Genomic DNA, 13,890 nt, shown 5'->3' on the forward strand with positions numbered 1-13,890 from the left:
ACTCAAATTTTATGTTTATGTTTTCCATTTTATTTCCTTTCCTTATTCGTGTTGAGACAAATATTTCTATACTGACACAATGACAGTAAAAATTTTTTAAATATTCAGCTGCTAAAACATAAGATACAAGTACTTGAAGTGTGTGGAATCTGAATGTTCTCTCTTCACATGTAAGAACAACTTTCCAATAGCTGTAACTCCGTATTTGAAGCACATGAACTGTTTTCATGAGTGCATTTGTACACAAATTATGCTGCATATGTTTTATGTTGTTTAAACTCAGTATATCTTGCCACTAAGTGATTTCTTCAGATGTCTGCCTAAAATAGAATTTCCTCGGAAGAGGCTGGGGGAGGCCAAGAGGAGGTCACTGTGAGTTCTAGTCTCACTTTGCCATTGTGAGTTTGCTCTCCTTCCTTGTTTTTTGCTTAGTGTCTCATTTACAGTTGGACCTCAGCACTTGCTGTATTCATTGTGCTTTTCTGGGCCATCAGCCCCCCTCCACTGAGCCCCTCCCCTACCAGTGTGTTCAGTGAGGAATAAAGCTTTGCAGATAGCCCTTTTGGCAGCTTCTCATATTTGACATATGATTGGCATTTATGGGTTTATTGATTTCTCTTCAAAAAACTGAGTTCCCTCAGAAACCATGGTTTTGCTCCATGACCTCCCATAACAGTGACTAAAGTTCTGACTTTGCCTGCAGCTTCCTGAGCTGAGGGATAAATCAGCACCTGTATAAATACTGTTGGTTCATTCATTTTGTAGCTCGAAATGAAGAAGTAGAAGTCATCTATGAATCAGAAATTTAAATCTCAAGCTGTCTTTTTTTTGTGTGATGGTACGTAGTTCAAAGGGTTTTTCTAAGAAGTTCATTACCAAGTGTTAATGAGGAAATATCGTAGTTATTAGTTATATAAACTATAGTATATAAGATAATCTAATATAAACTATTTGAAATAGGAGAAAAATAAGCATATGAAACCTATTCCTTGGGCTTGTCTGCCCTCCGTGAGGGGCAGGAGGAGAGAAGGGGAGAAAAGACTAGTTATCCTCCTGGTTTTCTGTTATTTCACATCAGTTGTTCCTGGAAGTCATAGGAGAGCAGTGCCTAGTAAGTAAGTTGCTTTTCTTTTTTTTTAATGTATATATAACATGCCATATACATAACATAAAATTTACCATTTTAACTTTTTAAGTATCGTTTGGTGGCATTAAGTACATTCACATTGTTGCGTAACCACCCATCTTCAGAACTGTTTCATCATTACAGACAAACCCTGTATCCATTAAATAACAACTCCGCATTTCCTCTTCCCCTCAGCTACTAGAAACCATCATTCTGCTTTGTGTTTCTATGAATTTATCTATTCTAGGTACCTCGTATGAATGGACTCATATAGTATTTGTCTTTTTGTGACTGGCTTATATATTTCACTTAGCATAATGTCCTCAAAGTTCATCCATGTTGTAGCATGTGTCAGAATTCCTTCCTTTTTAAGACTGAATAATATTCCATTGCATGTACGTACCACATTTTGTTTATCCATTCATCTTTTGATGGGCACTTAGGTTGCTTCCACCTCTTGGCTATTGTGCTGTTATGATCATGGATGTACATAAATATCTCTTTAAAATTAGGCTATCGGTTCTTTTGGGGATTGACCCAGAAGTGGAATTGCTGGATCATAAGGTAATTCTCTATTTAATTTTGTGAGGAATTGCCATACCCTATTTCAAAGTGGTTCACCATTTCGCATTCCTACCAGCAAGTAAGTTGGTTTTCTTAGTGCAAACTTTTCTTCCTTTTGGAGATCTGTTTTATTTGAAAAGTTGTTTAACTTGGTCTCCTGTCAAAAAAAGGAGGATTCTTTCCCCCTTTTTTGGGAGACTGGTCATCTCTGGAAGACCACCGCCCTCAGTTCCATGGAGCCTGAGTTGGTTGCTTCCACTCCATTTTACCTGGTCACCCAATGAGCATGCAGGTATTCAGAGCATCCCACAGGGACTGGCTGCCTCGTTAATGCTCCAGCACCAACACAGAGACACCTGTGTAACTTTGCATTCTCTGCTTCTGAGAATGATTAAGTACCACTGTTAGCAGCAGACCTGACTCCAGTATTTTATGTGGTCATGACTTTAGAGATACATTTTTTTTTTTTAGCAAAATTAATTGTTTCACCACAGTGGTACAGACAGGAGTGCAGACCGGGGCTCTCTCAGGGGTCTGACACCCTCCTCTGCACCACTGTCCCTACAACCACCTTCATCTCTGCTCACCTAGAGGTAACAGTCCTGGCATTTCAGTGTTTTGAGGTGGGAAAGATAAACGATGGATAAAAGTTTTTGGATACATGGTAAGTCTACCCACTCTCCTCCAATCAAATTTTAAGGTTTATGTTCCTGAAATACACGGTGGTGGGAAAGTTTTCCTTTTCCTTATTTTTTAAAAAGATTTTTATTTAATAACACTTCCATAATTTCCCTTATTAAAAAAAAAAAAACTTTTTAATGATCTTGACTGAAGCCTCCACTCCTTCACCAACTATCTTAACTCCCTTTTCCTGTTCCAGCACCCACATTTCTCTCTTTTAATTAATTTTTATCACTACAAGTAATTTGTAGTTTGAATTTATTAGATCTCACATTCTCATATGCATGAATTTTATGTAAGGGATGCTTGTATTTTTGGAAGAACTATCTCACTCTTTACTCTTAATATCAGGGAAGAAAAAAATTTAATTTGGGGTAAAAGGGAGAAGGGAGAACTACATTTATTGGGCATGTGGTATATACTAGGCCCTGTGCTAGACACTCGACTTATGATTGATTATACTGATTGAATAAAAAATAGGGTGTTGATAGATCAAGTTATATAAGGTTTCTTTGTTCAGCAGAATTCACCGCATTAACATATGAAATATGGACTGTTAGGGATGGAAATAAGCTCTTTGTCTGGACTGGCCATCATAAGGGCACTTAAATAGAATAAATGACCTGTTAGATTGAATTCTACCCATACTCCATTTATTTATTTAGGTTTTATGAAGTGTGGCTATATCATGTGTTGTGTATCATTACATGAGGTCTTCATTTCAGCACTTCAGAATGGACAGAATTCCACTCCCTTCCTGGCCTCCTAAGATAGAACCCAAGGTCTGACCCGGGTGGAAAGCTCATTATATCTGTTTGAGATACAATAGTCATTCCAGTTTGTAGTTCAAGATATTTTTAGGGGTCACTTCAGATTCTTCTTTATCCACATTTTTCTGAGAAAGTATTAAGTAAATCTACCAGTCAAACAAATCTGACTATTAGAAGATACTTAAAACAGAAAGATACTTGGCAAGGCGAGAACTGCAAATGGGAGCAGCAGCTCCAGATGGATATGCTTGGGGTGGGGCCGGGGGTGTGTGCTCAAAGCTTGAGACCTGTTTGCTGTGGTCTCTGTGGCCGGATGGCTGAGGTGTGTTGTGACCCCCGATGTGGCCAGCTAATCTCCCTGGACTTACTGTTCATACAGGCTTTCTGGTGTTTTGTGCAGCGTGGCGCCCCTTTCCCAGACCTAAAATGCACACCCGAGGGCAGCCCCAGGTACATCCCATGTTACTTGGTTAGTGTATTCCTGACAAGTGGGGCCAGAGCAACATTCAGACGTTGCTGAATTTGTTAAGCAAATACTGTTTCTTTGTTAAGCAAATACAATACTGTTTCTAGGTGCACAGTAAATCCCTTCTGAAGTATAAAACAACAGCTATTTCCGTGTCTATAGCAATGTCTCGGTTGAGTTCTCTCCTATGGTTTTATTTGAACTTGAGAACCTTATGTGGTAGGTAGAATAGATACTATTGTCTTCGCCTCTCCTATTTTAAATAATGGTTTTATTGAGATATAATTTACTGTTGGAGCCACTCCACAGAGGATTGACACCTGCCCCCCTCCCCCCAAATTTGCTTTGGATGTTGAGACTAATGACACCACACACACACACACACACACACACACACACACACACACACACACCCACCCAGGAGGGTGTGAAAGGCTTATTACTCACATAATGAAGCGCTCTGAGGGGAGCAGGGTTGTACCCAAGCACGTCCTAAAGTGGCGTGGCGTGACTGAACAGGGAAAGGAGACTGGCTTGGGGGGGTTTTGTGGTGGTTGGGGGGCGGGGCGGGGGTGAGGGTTCCTGAGAGTGGTTTGAATTTCCCGCTGGCACTAAGGGAGGGAGCCAGCCTGGCACTCCTTGTCCTTTGCCCACAGGGGAAGAAGGAGAGGTGAGACTTAAGAGCTGTTAGCAGTAAAACATCAGAAGTGGATTCGGGCTCTTTGTTGTATCCACATACAACAAAATTCACCTTTTCAAAGTGTTCTTTATCCAGCACAGGGAACATAGCCAGTATTTTTTAGCAGCTATTAGTGGAATATAACCTTTAAAAATTGTGAATCACTATGTGGTACACGTGTAACTTATAATATTGTACATAAACTGTACTTCAATAAAAAAAAGAAAAAGTGTTCAATCCAGTGGTTTTTAGTATATTCACAGACTATATATTGTGTATAGATAGCATGTATGCTAGAAACACTAATTTCTGAACATTTTCATTATCCCTAAAAGAAATTCCGTGCCCACTAGCAGTCCTCCTGCGTTCCCTGGTAGCCACAAAGCTACTCTCTATCTCTATGGATTCGCCTGATTCTGGACGTTTTACTTAACTAGAATCATATAATATGAGGTCTTTTGTAACTGTCTTCTTTCACTCTGCGTGACATTTTCCAGCTTCATACACATCGTACCGTGCACTTGGACTTCATTCCTTTTTTTGGCCGAGTAATATTCCACTGTGTGGTCGTACTATGGTAGTTATAGTAAAAGATGACTGACGTGGAACATCTGAGGGTGAGGTGATGATGGGAGAGCCAGGTACCATTATTAGCAGGAGAGGAAGACATGGGCTTGGATCTCAAAGGGAGTCAAGGGCAGACATCCAGTCTTGGATGTTGTATAAATTAGAGGTGGCATTTCAAGATGTGAGAGTAAACGTGATCTCCAAATTGAAATATGTACTCTGTAGGTAGCTGAAATGGTTGCCAATAGATACCATCCATCTATTCATGTCCTCTGATGGAATTCATGGTAATTATCATTTTAGACTAATCCAAGATCATTATGATGCAGAAGAATCAGTGAAACCAGACACACATTTTGAATGATTCATTTTTGTCATGCTTCTATTAGCATGAAACTCACTTTTTGGCCTTGTTGAATCCTTTGCTCTAAACGTTTTCTGTTTTTCTTGCCCACTCATTTTGTTGGTTGGAAAATGATTAATATTTAAAATTGATACAAGTTGCTTAAATGCTTAAGGAAATATTTCTTTTTCCTCTGAATGACTGTTAGGAAATTGTTTCATTCTCTTCCATTGTTTTAAGTATTAACTTAGGGTTTTTTTTTTTTTTTTTTAGTAAATCAAATAGAATATACCAGCAGCTTCAAATTTGCTTGGTTATCATTTATGATCCTTTGTAAAGTTCAAACATAATCTTTTATATATTGAGCAGTATTTGCTGGCTTCTATACCCAGGTTGTCTAAAATAAGTAATAATAGTTAAATTAAGTTTAAATTTCTAGGTATCATCTTTATATTGAATTAACTATTACTTTTTTGTGTGTGTGTGGTACGCGGGCCTCTCACTGTTGTGGCCTCTCCCTTTGCGGAGCACAGGCTCCGGACGTGCAGGCTCAGCGGCCTTGGCTCACGGGCCCAGCCGCTCCGCGGCATGTGGGATCTTCCTGGACTGGGGCACGAACCCATGTCCCCTGCATCGGCAGGCAGACTCCCAACCACTGCGCCACCAGGGAAGCCCAACTATTACTTTTTAAATTGTTCCCCTTATAGTACAGAAGTTAGGTTAGTTGGTGAGTCTTCTGAAATCTCAAGACAGACAATTTTTAACCCAGGTGTTTAGTCTTTTATAGTCTATAGGATTCAGTTTCTGTGTAGATAAGTTTCCATGTTATTTATCTGCCAGCACTGGGATGTCACATGAAGACTTAGATCTTATGATATCAGGACTTGGGTGTAATCTTGAATACTGTAGCTCTTTTTTTAACAGAATTACCATTCTGAAGCTGATTGCTTTTGACCACATATAGTTATTCTGGTTTTGTTTGCTTGCTTTTTGCATGTGGCCGGTATCTCTACTCCTTTGATCTCTATAGCTATTTGATACACTGCATAAAAATTCAGGAGATAGACGAAGCCTAGACTTTTGCTTATCTATTGGGCCTAATAGGTAAACTAACCATAGAAAGCAGAAATTTTAGAATTAGGTGACTGCATGGTATTCTCTAAAGATTTGCTTTCACTACATCACACAGGTTTCTGTTACCAACCTGCAGGTACTCAATTATTATAATTCACTCTAACTTTGAAATCTGTAGATAGAAAATGAAAAACATCTGTTGCCTTGAGAAGTAAGGAAGAATATCAGAACAGATTTTAAAAGAGCAGTAACTCTTTTCTAGATGCATGTTGTAGGTGGGAGGGGTTTCCCCTGTGTGTTCATCGTGGTCTTTTTACATAATTCGCTTTTCATTTTCTAGAAGGAAAGTGGCAAGAGTCAACTTGGTATTATATCAATGATGAGCTTTCCTATCAGCCATCCCCAAAGATATATACAAGGTAGTGTAGTGTTACTGAGTTCAGTCTGCAGTGGAAGGACCTGGATTACTTATGCACCAAAAATAATAACCTTGTTGCCTGTGGGACTTCAGTGCGCATTTACCGCTGCATACCAGGGAGCTGCTTCAGAAGGTGCCAGGTAATCCTGTATCCATCTTCTCATTTGCATCTTTCGGTACCAGGCATAGGAAAATTCTTCCAAGCAGTGCAAACTTGCTGACCCCCTCTCTAGCAGAGTGGAAATGGGCAGAAGTCAAGATTGACACAGCAATTTCATGTTCCCTTGTGGTTTGCTGTCAGCAAGCTGTTACCCACACACGCAAAAGGTTGTTTGAAGTGGGCTTACACATGTTTCCATAGCAGCAGTCATCTTAGTGATTCCTCTCGTTTTCGGACTTTTTTTTTCTTTTGCTTCCCTATTCCTCGCGGATGCAGGATTAAACAAACAGCATATTTAGGTCAAGGAAAGAGATGTTTGCTAATATAGATGCTAGGCTAAGCATTCTGGGAGGGAGGTTTCTTGCAGCAGATGAACATTCTTTGTGCCTTCCAGCAGCATCTGCAGCAGGGTGGCTGTCTGGCACCGTCTTTTTCATTTTGGGCAGGTTCTGAGATTCAGAACAATCCCAAGCAAATCCCAGGAGCCGGCAGTTTTCCAGTAACCACATGTAAATCTTCTGCTTATTTGTTTTTGGTACTAACAGTGAAGCAATCTATTGGAAAAGGTTTTAAAGCAATTTATTGGAAAAGGTTTTTAAAGGTTTTGGTGCATCTGAAGGTGTGTCATACTGTTTTTGCACCACCCCTCCTGTTTTACACTTGGAGCTTGGATTTTTTTTGTCAGGCTGCTGGGCAGAAGCAGAATCTAGTACAACAGCTCGGAGCTTCCCTTCTGTTCTGGTGTCGGCAACTGCCTGTCACGAAGATGGTGCAGTGGGAGCCTGCTCTGAAGAGCCAAGGAAGATGATGTGGAAATGGAGTAGAGATTGCTAGAGACCTGAACATCCACACCTTGGGGATGGGTTGCACTACTAGTGTGATTCTGTTTAAAGGCATCCGCACCGTTTTTGAAAGAAACTGTGCTTATATGTGCAAACAGCAAGGAGAGAATAATGCCCTTGAATACACAGCATACAATTGGACAAAAGAAGATTCAGAACTATTGATCTCCTCCTGTCTGGTAAATGCTGTCTCTTAATTAACAAGTAGTTTGCTGGTGTTAGGATAAACTAGTCTTTACCTGTAAAGCAAATATATTTATCTCAGTGTGCTTATATATATGTAGCTTGTGTGTATGAATGGGTAATTAGTGGCCTTAAAATTAAATTATGAAGTGCCTGTTTGTATGTGTGAGAATGTCATGTGTTAATCAAACCTGAAATACATACAGAGAGAGCAGCTGGAGTAAGATATTTGGTTACAGACCAGTTTTCTAAGTTAGCTCTGTGAGCTTACATGTTCTTAGTATAGTTCTAGAAATAATACTGGGCAAAGCCTGTATTTAAGGTCTAATAGAGTGAACCCTCTCCCTATGATGGTGAATTACTCAGTCCCTTTACATCTTAGCCTTTTACCTGGCTAGATTTTCCTTACTAATGGCTTGTGGTTAGTCCTTTGAGTCAGGGGGAGAAATGTAAAGGGAACATGAAAGAAAATTGTAATGTAATGGGTGTGAGAAAAATATTTGCAGTTTTATTATTTTAAATCCAGCGATTTATAATTTTGTGGGTGAAGGCTCTTGAGAGTAAAAGGAAGCTTAGCTGACGCCTCTGTGTTCTCTCCTCCTTTCCCAATGCACAAGGAGGTGTCAAGTCACAGATGGGTGTGCCTCTCCATGGCCTTCTCACAAATACCAGGCTCATGAGAAAGCTGCATATTGGTCTCCTCCCCCCTCAGGATGCCTTGCCATTTTTCCTTGTTCTTCTCACAGTGTGTGTCAAAACGAGTGGGGAATAATACACGTGGGAGTTTCTGTGTGTGGGGCTGGCCAGCAAGATCTCGGTATGGCGAGGGCAGGGTGTGCGGAAACCCCAAAACCGTTCCTGGTCGTTAGGCTGCCATCTGAGACTGAGAGGCTGGCGTGCCATATGCACCTCCGGATCTTACCGGGTCGCCCCAGCCTTGCAGAAGCCTCTAGAGGGGATGTGTTTTGTGGAGAGGCTTATGTGATGTTAGCTCTCAAAATCCTTGGGAGGAAAGAAAAGGAGAGTATCACATGAGCATCAGATGCGTTTTGGAAGGCAGTGAGTGTTATGCGTGGGTATGGAATTTAAGTGGTGCTGTTTTAACTACTAAATATTTTAAACCCTAAAGTATTTTGGGATATGCTTTTGAGAATAGCTGGTTTCAGAGATTAGAAGGACTGGCTTATTACAGTGTCTGTCCCAGGAGTGTAGTCCATAACCCTGACAGCTGTAGGACTGCTTGGCCCGTGATGCCAGCGCCTCTCCCATGTCACCAGCTTCTGCTCCCTCAGGCCACACTGACTTTTGTTTGGTTAACCTGCCTTTGGGAAACTCTGCATGTTTTTCTTTTTCTTTTGTTGTGTGAAGGAATTCTAACCTGCCAGGGCCTTTGTTGGTACACTGGGACTGGATTCTGAAGCACAGGTCCTGTGCCTTTGGTCAGATGCTCTCTGCCACCACCCTCACCCACACCAGCAGACCCCGGAGCACAACAGGACCGTGTGTGCATGTGGCCGAGGTGCTGTGGGTGGAAAGATGCACCCTCTCACTCCAAACTGGTCTCCCTGCCCCTCTCCTTGGCCCTGTGCCTTCTTCTCTACGTGGCAGACAGTGGTCCTTTGGAAAGGAAAGTCAGACCATCCTTCTTCTGCTCAGTCAGATCCAGAATCCTTACGGGGGCTTCCAGGTCCATCCCCAGCCTGCCCACAAGACCCTGTTTCCTCCTTGTCACCCTGTTTCCTCCTCATTCTCCTCATTCCTCTCTCACTGGCCTCTTCTCCTGGGATCTCTACCCAGACGTTTACCTGGTCCACCCCCAGCCTCCTGCAGGGCTTTGCTTAGATTTCCCCATGGCAGCAAGGCTTCCTTGACCACTGGTGTAATCCTGCTGCACCCCCAGCGCACCCTTCTCTGGGTCCTCGCTATAATTTCTTCATAATATTGATCTCCGCTGACATACAGTTAGGCAAGAATAATAGCATAAGTGTAGTAATAGTAATTAGTGCTGTTACTTATGGTACTTAAACAGGAATAAGATTTATGATGGCAGGGATTTTTGTCTGTTTTACTTACCGCTCTGCCCTCAACAGCCTGAACAATGCCTGATTCCTAGTAAGTCCTTGGCTAATAAGTGAACTCTGATGAAATGGTTTTATGGTCCTGAACTTGAACTTGGAGAAGCTGTTGAGAAGATAGGTTATCTTCTAGAACCAGTCTTTCTTGGAGCTACCCTAAGAAGTTATGTGGTCCAAGGCTGGCCATTCCGTGGGTTTGCTATGATCCTTGAGTGACAATTGATTTGATAATACTATCTTTGGATATTGTCCACACTAGCTCTGTTGAGACCTGTTCCGTGGCATGGGCATTTGAGGACCTTCTCATCCTTTGGTTTGATCCAGCCAAACCCTTTATTAAGGGAGCCCTGCCCATCGGCCCTCCCTTGGGCCTGCTCCATGCAAAGTAGGTTGACCTTCTCATCAGGCAGATGTGGGTCCTTGTCAGGCGCCTCAGCCTTGGTGGGGAGGATGTCTGTCCTTCCTTCAGCTCAGGTGGTGACGCCAGCTTGTGGCTCGACCTTAACTGTCAGCAGGTCAGCACTGTACTTCACTGCTCCTCAGGGTATAACCCCCACCCCCGTCACTCATTGCATAACAAACGTTGTGGAGGAAAAGTAATGTTCATGTAGCTACCATTCTTCTGGAGACTCTAAAATACCGGAGATATCTGCCTATCTGTCAGAAACCCACAGGGGTGGACTGGCTCATTTTGGCCTCAGAGGAATTGCTGCTCCTGAACTAAGCTTTGCATTTTTCTCTTGCCCACACTGAAGGACTTCATAAGAAACATCCTTAGAAAAGTGATGTCTATCTACTATGAGGGTGTTGAGGGCACTATAGTGTAGTGGTTAAGAGTGGCGACTCTGGAGCTAGCCTTCAGGGTTTGAGTCCCAAATCCACAACTTGCTAGCTGTGTGACTTTGGGCGGTTTACTTAACCTCTCTGTTCCTGTTTCCTTATCCATTAAATACAGATAATAACAGTGCTTATTACCTCATAGGGTTATTAGGTGAGTAAATATGTCTAAAGTTCTTAGAACAGTGTTTTGCACGTAAGTTAGTGCTAATTGTTAGCAATTATAATTACTTCTATTTTTTAGCGTTCCTTTTATGAGGAGCCCTGGAAGAAATTTCTTGTCTTCATGCTCTGAATAGTTTTGCTTTTCCTGAGGAACTACTTCATTTTTATTTTATATACATTATGATTCATGTAACTGACCTCAGCCACCTCTTCAGTTGACTGTTAAAAGAAAGCTTATCTGGGCTTCCCTGGTGGTGCAGTGGTTGAGAGTCTGCCTGCCGATGCAGGGGACACGGGTTCGTGCCCCAGTCCGGGAAGATCCCACATGCCGTGGAGCGGCTGCGCCCGTGAGCCATGGCTGCTGAGGCTTAGCGTCCGGAGCCTGTGCTCCGCAATGGGAGAGGCCACAGCAATGAGAGGCCCGTGTACCGCAAAAATAAATAAATAAATAAATAAAAGAAAGCTTATCTTTTAACAGTTTTACAATATGACCCGATTCTAACATACATAGGCTCTTTCAAAATGATTTGTTTTATATTTCCCTTAAACTTTGCTCCTTACTTTCCTGTATGACTATTTTATCGCTGTCTGCTTCTTCTCATCTGCTTATTAAAATACTTTTTATCCTCTTCTGTATGTTTTTATGTAAATCACTTTAAATCCTTTTGAAACAAAGCAGAGTATGAATTAATAAGTGAATAGAGAACTGTAGTGAAGAACAAACCTTCAAGGTGGCTCTGAAGCAGAATCAGATGTCTTTTTAATGTTAATTTAATTCCGTAAAAATCTAATTTTATTAAGCTTGCTTTTTTTTTACGTTTTGTTTTCACACAAGTTGTGTGCTTTGCTGTGCCAGTGGCTACATCAGAGTTAAGACAGTTTTATATAATATTCACTTACAGCACGTGTAGCGCTTACGCTACACGTTACATCTTCATCCGTTACTAAAAATCACCTGGGTGACTTCTTTAAAAGTTAAACTATAGCTCATTAAAAATCAGATGGCCTGAGTGCAGACGTTAGCTTTATAGTAAGGCTGCAGCTGTGCAGTCTTGCACAGGAAGGTTCTTTTTATGTCTAAAAGGCATGAATTAGCCCCGTGGCGGGTGGTACATTGGGAAAAGGGCTTATCTGGAAGTCGTGGACTGACTGAATGTCCAGTGTGCCACACTTAGGTTTTGATTAGTAATTCTGCCACAATGGAGGGACAGGATTGAGTTGGGGTAGATTGTATTCTTGAGTATAGAGTTTTCTAAAGTCTTTCTTTTCTAATTAATGGAATGTCCAGGTTATTCAAGAAACACCCTTGAGTGCTTCTTTGTGCCGGGTGCTGGATGTACAGGAATGATGAAGAAGCTCAGGTCCCCACCGGGGGAAGTTGACATAGGATGCACAGGGCACGGTCAAGGACGTGAGGGCTCGGCTTGGCCCAGGCACCTTCCATGAGGAGGGGCAGCTTGAGCTGAGACAAAACACTTGTAAATCCCATTTTTCCTTGTCTGTGAAGGTTTGTGATGCACCCAGCCCTGTTGACTAGGACTTGCCCTGTTTTACTCATAGCCAGTAATAGAATCTTCTCTTCATGTTTCTGTGGAGGAATTGAGGACCTGTGGGATTATGCTGTACCATGTTCTCTTTTTGCCAGTTGTAACTGACGTGAAAGAAGTCACTTAGTTATAACCTTGATGGCTGCTGGAATTTTGTCAGTAGCTTCATAGAGAGCACGTTGCTGCAAGTCACAAGGAGAGAAGACAAACTTTCTTGTCCTCAATTTCTTTTGTGACATGTTGGGATAATATATTGATAATTTTACCCATGGTAAATTGATAGTTAATCTTTTTTTCTTACCTCCTTAAAGCTTTGAAGTTTTTCACGGTTTTCCTATTTCAAGATGTGCTACACGTCGTCAGCATGTTCTCAGCCTTTACTGCTGTGTAGGATTTTATCAGACCACTTTAGTCTCCCCAGGCTAAACAGTCCTTCCTAACGTAAAGCACCTATTGGCTTTGAAAATCCTTTGGTTTATCGTATGTGCACTGTGCAAAGAGAACAGAATTGAAGGCGATATGGCCATAAGAGCCTGCGGTCCTGCTTGTACGTGTCTGTGCAGCTACAGGGATAGATGGGTTGCGGGAGGGTAAGGGGAGATAATGGTATAATCGATGACGGGCTAAGTGAAAAGTGGTATAATACCTGTCAGCTTGAGGCAGCGGGGAAAATAAAGGCTAGATCTTTATTTTTTCAGATGTTCTCTCATAACTGTTTCTTGCACTGTTACAAGTGTCTTGAATTGTAAGAAAGCGGAAACCTGCTTGGCCACCTTCTGGAACACTCCTTTGGTTCTAGGTCCGGTCACGGGGCCGTGGCTTTCGGTAGGCTGTGTTTTCCATTTTATTTCTAATTATCCTTCCTAATGATGCCCAGTGGATTTCGTTGCCTATTTTGATCACAGCAGTAAATTGGGCTGATGTTTTCAAGGAACAGTCTGCTCTGATTCCTAGATCCATTTCCTGTGTCCTGAGATTGTGTTGCTCTATTGATGCTGCTTTTTGTGAGTGCAGCCAGCATGAGCTAGCAGGAGCGAGTATTGTACCTTTCCCTGGTGCTTTTTAAAAATTTACCGTCTTTTTAATATTTATTAAATCATAAGCAGGAAATTTAACATTCATTGTAGAAACTAAGCGTGCTGTGTTTGCTACACAGAGGTAACCACTGATAAAAATATTTTGAGGCAAAAACCTTCAAGAACTTCATCCATGTATAGTGTTGTTCATAAAAGTTACATATATAATGGGTGTCTGTGGACTAAATTTTGTTGTTTCCCTCCACCCCCAGTTCATATGTTGAAGCCCAAATCCACAGTATGACTGCATCTGGAGGTAGGGTCTTTAGAAAGTAATTAAGTTAAATGAGGTCATAAGGGTGGGGCCCTAATCCAAT

At 41.7% G+C, this 13,890-nt stretch overlaps 1 protein-coding gene across 26 annotated transcripts in view; it reads left to right on the forward strand.

Annotated features, from left to right (window-relative positions):
• Positions 1-13,890, forward strand: part of DOCK9 (dedicator of cytokinesis 9) — a 352,709-nt gene that overhangs the window by 130,744 nt on the left and 208,075 nt on the right. Inside the window, exon 1 of one of the 26 annotated variants that reach the window (XM_033435176.2) lies at positions 7,531-7,869. The exons of 22 other annotated variants lie outside the window; for them this stretch is intronic. In XM_033435176.2, coding sequence (XP_033291067.1) covers positions 7,708-7,869 — 162 coding nt within the window. In that variant the 5' untranslated portion in view covers positions 7,531-7,707. Of the gene's footprint in view, positions 1-7,530; positions 7,870-13,890 lie in introns of those variants that run through there. 3 more of the 26 variants (XM_049701161.1, XM_049701158.1, XM_049701157.1) reach the window with 3 other exon arrangements.

This window comes from Orcinus orca, chromosome 18 (genome assembly GCF_937001465.1).
Source record: "Orcinus orca chromosome 18, mOrcOrc1.1, whole genome shotgun sequence".
NCBI lineage: Eukaryota > Metazoa > Chordata > Mammalia > Artiodactyla > Delphinidae > Orcinus > Orcinus orca.